The 4,947-nt window shown below is 44.0% G+C and overlaps 1 protein-coding gene across 3 annotated transcripts; it reads right to left on the bottom strand.

The window, feature by feature from the left end:
- Nucleotides 1-667: 667 nt before the first annotated feature.
- On the bottom strand, nucleotides 668-4,311 carry aamdc (adipogenesis associated, Mth938 domain containing). 3 transcript variants are annotated; one of them, XM_069718052.1, is made up of 4 exons: nucleotides 4,258-4,311; nucleotides 2,950-3,093; nucleotides 2,072-2,167; nucleotides 668-1,507 (listed from the first exon to the last, which is right to left on the bottom strand). In XM_069718052.1, the coding sequence occupies exons 2-4, from the start codon at nucleotides 3,079-3,081 to the stop codon at nucleotides 1,367-1,369; spliced, it is 369 nt and encodes a 122-aa protein (XP_069574153.1). In that variant the 5' UTR covers nucleotides 3,082-3,093; nucleotides 4,258-4,311; the 3' UTR covers nucleotides 668-1,366. The 3 variants fall into 3 exon arrangements, with proteins under 3 accessions (XP_069574153.1, XP_069574155.1, XP_069574154.1); XM_069718054.1 differs by lacking the exon at nucleotides 4,258-4,311 and adding an exon at nucleotides 3,961-4,057; XM_069718053.1 differs by lacking the exon at nucleotides 4,258-4,311 and adding an exon at nucleotides 3,785-3,838.
- Between the last annotated feature and the right edge of the window lie 636 nt (nucleotides 4,312-4,947).

The raw sequence follows: 4,947 nt of genomic DNA, 5'->3' as shown, positions 1-4,947 counted from the left end.
AGAGGACGTTCGCTCATTGTCAGCCGCGTTAACTTCATCAACTGGAATTTCACACATTTCCAGTTACATCCACAATAAATCAGACCTTAACAGAAAAGGTCAAACCGCTGCTTTCTCTTCCAACCTTTCAAAATGTTTGCGAGCACATTGCATGCATGATCATTTAAGTAGCAGGAAGCACAAGATTGTTTTTCCTTTTTGTAGTCTAACACTCTTTGTTATGAAGACAAACTCATGTGATGGAGATTCATTATTTTACTTTTATTTTGTGAAGCGAACAAGCAGTGTTTGCTGGTGCTGCACCGACTTGTGTTCAATCAGTACATTTACATCACTTCAGGTTCATTTTTTGCTGGGAGAGTACCGACACTGAAGTAGGAGCTAAAAAAAAAGAACAACTTGAAACGATGTGGACACAAAAAAGTCTGAACTTCTTCTGACAGTTATTAGAACTGAGAACAAGTTCCTCCAGTTCAAACGCGCCTAACGACTCTCGTACTTCAGTATTTGGAAGTAAAACTATCTCAGGTCTTTAGGACAGACTGTCAGCACTGTTATTTACAAGTGAACAGATTGGATTTGGTGTCACCAGCCATAACCAACCTATCTACATGGGTTGCTATGGTAACGATGTACGTGCACGAAGCTGCTGGCATCGAAGTGTCTGTGGACTGGTGGATATCGTTGTCCTCTACAGAGAAAAAACCTCCACCTTCTGATAGCGCTCTGCTAGCGGTAGCATAGACTCTCATCACTCTGTCTCTCTGAAAATGATGTCATCACCGTGTGACGCAAGAAATCTGACCTGAGCCTGCAGAACATTTGGACTGAAGACGCTTTTGCAGAAAAATCTGATTGAAAATCACATTTTAAACCACCTCCAAATATGGTTCGGATCCGGATTGCAAAAATCGCATTGCACATGATTTATGGGGGGTTTTCAGACTTCAAAATTTTGATTCATTGTGAACGTGACAAACATCAGATTTAAGTTGGCGATCTGAACGAGGCCTTCGAATCTGCTGGAAACAGATGGTGGAACCGAGTTCCTGCAAAGGTTCCTGCAGAGAACTCACACCAAATCACTTATTTGTAGCCTTGAGCAGATTTCTGTTAACGCTGTCAAGTGTCCAGTTCTCTTCTAGAGCACAGCGAGCAACATCTGGACCGAACTGAACTTGTAGAGACGACCGACATCAAGATACTTTAATCTGACCTAAAATCTGTGGTTTTGAAGCAACGCTGGAAATAAAAGCTCAGAGCGAGAAGCACTCGCCAGCTGTGTGTGTACACATGACATCCTCTCCCCTCCTCCCGTCTCCTGTACGTCATCTCAGCTGGTAAAGCAAAGGCCAGGGTGACATCATCAACAGGTGGAGTGGAAGACTCCGCCCACCTTGGCGCCCTGGCCGGCCAGCTTGTTGTATTCGGCGACGGCCTTCTCCGTCTGGAGGACTCTGACGTCAACGCCATTCTGCTTCACGAAGTCCAGAGTGGAGGAAGGAACCTGAGAGAAGAGACGACGGCACAGACGAGGACACGGCGAGCGTTTCAGAGTCCGACACATCAAAGTCGCTCCTGTTCGGATCGAACCCGGTGTAATTGTGCTAAAATAATAATGTTACGTCCCCTGACCTTCACCCTGTATACACTCTGCCTCTGAGAGCATCCCAAAAAACATTAAACCACACAAACTGCACTGGCACCGACTCCAGTAGCGATGTTGGAAAGCAGCGGTTCCCGCATTATGAGATAAGAGTTGTTCCAGACATTAATTCCAGACATTAATTGAGCTTATTTTCCCTCCATTTTTGGGGGACTGGATTTAATTTGACTTGTATGACACAAAAAATACTTCCAAATTCAGGTCTTACCATGTTAAAGTCACTGGTTTAATACTCCTCTGATACACAAACTGCTCCATGATATAATACATTCTTTAAGATCAAATGTGTAATGTAAATGTAAATGATGCCCAAACCGGCTTAAATGTAAATGTTAAGTTTACAAATGAATAACTGATATTTCTTTTTGAAGTGAATAAAGTGCAGTTTTTGTAGGTGTGCTTCACCTGCAGCGCTTCACTCATGCCCCTGCCGATGACCAGCAGGTCGACTCCCTTCTTCAGCACCTCCTCCAGATCAGCAGGTTGTACTCCGGGGTGATGCTGCGGTGGGAAAAGAAACATAATGAGGCTTTTAGGATGACGTGCGACCACGCGTACGAACGAATGATGATTGACCTTTTGGCATATTTAAAACCGCATCGTCGCTGGATGTCATCACGTTTACCTTAATTTCTAGGACATATTCCTCTTATGTTGGACATTCGTCCAATAATTGCTGCCAGTGTCTCGTCCTGTCCGTCAGATCAGCTGCTCCTTATCCTCCACCTGTTCCCCTTCTTTTGGTCTGTGATGCGTTTCTTTCCGTCAACTTTAATATCTAACTTTTTTTTTAACCTGTGCCACAGTGTGGCCCTCAGGGGGCACAGCAGCCTCAGACACTATCGTTTCAATTTCCACTGTTGTGAATCTTTTCTTTTTAAATTTTGCTTCCATCTCCATCAGAGTCTCTTCACTCTCGCATCACTTCACCGCTTTCTTCATGAAGCTCCAGACAAACGGGTGCCCTTACATGGAGAAATAGGAGCGTGGCAGTATGCTAATTGCAGAGCGCCTGTCAATTTACAAGGATTCTGATTCACTAACACACGCAAAGGTGCTGAGAACAAAATTGGCCGCATGTGTCATGAATCCATCGGCCATTTTGCGTGCGCACTTCCTTTGTGCGCAAAGTAAGAACATTTCTATGCACATATTAGTGAATGAGGCCCAATGTGTCAACAACTGTCAAGTACATTTGAACCAAACAGCCTGATATCACATACAACACTGATAGATGCAGCTGCTTCTGAAGCACGTCTTTGTTCGTAATTTGATGAACTTACGTCTGTCCCCGTCTCTCTCCAGTCCCAGGCCCGGCTGCCTCCAGGCCACACCTTGCAGTCCTTGTAGGTGGTGGAGCATCCCTTCACCTTCATGTGACCCCAGGAGAGAGAGGCGATCTCTGGAGAGGACATGGCTGCGTGAGGCTGTAAGACAGAGAAGAGACAAGGTGACATGCAGGTCAGTAAATACTGTTCAAGGGCTCCAACAGGGCAGAAAAGATCCATTTAAAGTGTCCGAGATGGGTCTGGAGTGGTAAACATCTGCATTTATACATCCAGCGCTTCTATCCAAAGCAACCATTAACAAATGCAAACCAAGTGGCAACGAGCAGAGCATGAAAGCCGCTACCATCAGAAGCAGTTTAGGCTTCAGCACTCTTTCCCAAAGACACTTCGACATGTCGGGAACAAACCGAACAACACTGTGAATAGTGGAAAAGCTCCTGAATCACAGCAACATCCTTAGAAACTGTAACAAAACAACCAGCTCAGGCTAAACCACAGACTATGTAAAAGTGTTCGTAGCTTCCGCCTCTAATAAATGAGGCCGATGCTGAAGAGCCTTAAGCTGCAATACCAGCGAGTGCCACTAGAGGTCGGCTCCAAAAAGCCTCCGGCTCCATAGACTCCCATTCAACTTCTCTCATCAAATCCAAAGTGAATAAAATGTGTCCATCAGTTATCTCGGTGTTGTTAGCTAAAGTCACTCCTTCTTATTAGTTTTCTGGAGGTCCATCTGAAAACAATCTGCCACTAATTTAAAAATAAACTTCAAAAAGATGTGTTTTGGGGGCGTGTCTGTTTGATTGACAGGCCTGTGGTGCAGTCAGGTTACAGCTGTCGGTAGGCGGGACGTAGTATCGTCAGGTTTCCAATCAGATCGGTCAGATCCACCTCTGGCTCCTCCCCCTGCTCGTCCAAATATGGGCACTTCCTGCTCCAAACTGCTCCGAACTACCAAAGATGGTGACGGACAGAATCTGAACTGGAGGATTCATAACGTTCACAAACCACCGGGTGATGCCACTGCTGGTCGCCGTTTGCGTAAAACACAAACACGTCCTCAGCTGGGATGAAGATTAGCACTGACACCCCTCACTGCCAGGTCTGCTGTTATTCATAGGAGCTGACTAGGAGCTATTTTTAGACAGGCCATGGACTCAAGCCGAACCATCAGACTCTGCTTTCATGCAAAACCCAACAGTTTGAACATGACTAGAAAAAGGTAGCTGCAGTCCTGTTGTCAGTAGATCATTAAGGTGGAACTGGAAATAAAAGGAGGAAAATGTATGTCCCACTGCTGCTTACCCTGTCTCGACGTCCAGAGACTGGACACACCCCCTGAAATTATTCCTCCCCCCGGAGTTAAAGGGAAAGACCAACAAACACAGACTCAACCCAAATAGATTCTTCAGGATGGATCTAAAGGTTGGATCTCTCTGACGCCTGTTTAACATTTTCACCCGGAAAGTCCACGACTGATATCGGATTGTCCACTTTTTACTAAACTGAATTAGTTCATTGAGATGTACCTAATAAACTGGATAAACATGGATAGATAGAAAGTTAGAAGAGTTTAGATTTCTGGAGGGCTTTGGTGCTGTGGGAGCCTCAGGTCAGTTACTTGAATAATAACTAATATGTATTTAAAAGCTGCACTGTGTGCTGTAGAAATCACAACATATCATGAAAACATGGCCATTTTCTAATTCACCTAAAGTCAGTATTGTTTTTTAAGCAGGGAATTGTATTTGTATATTATCCATTCAATTATAAGGGGGTATTTATCAATACTACTAACAACTCATCATTACTGACAATTTTTTTCTTTTTTTCTTTTTTTTTTAATGATCATCATAAAAAAATTATAAATTAAGAGTATGATTAGAATAGATTCATATTTCAAGCCACTACAAACTGAATGGATCAGACCAGCATTTCCTTCATCCAGGGCGGGCTCTCATCAGTGTGTTTACATAAGGCAATTTGAATTCTTTA

Source organism: Brachyistius frenatus, unplaced genomic scaffold (genome assembly GCF_029030835.1).
Source record: "Brachyistius frenatus isolate BFR_SWC_R1_liver_20210118 unplaced genomic scaffold, ASM2903083v1 Contig_185, whole genome shotgun sequence".
Taxonomy (NCBI): domain Eukaryota; kingdom Metazoa; phylum Chordata; class Actinopteri; family Embiotocidae; genus Brachyistius; species Brachyistius frenatus.
The sequence above is the reverse complement of the archived record's forward strand: the minus strand, read 5'-3'. Positions and strand labels throughout refer to the sequence as shown.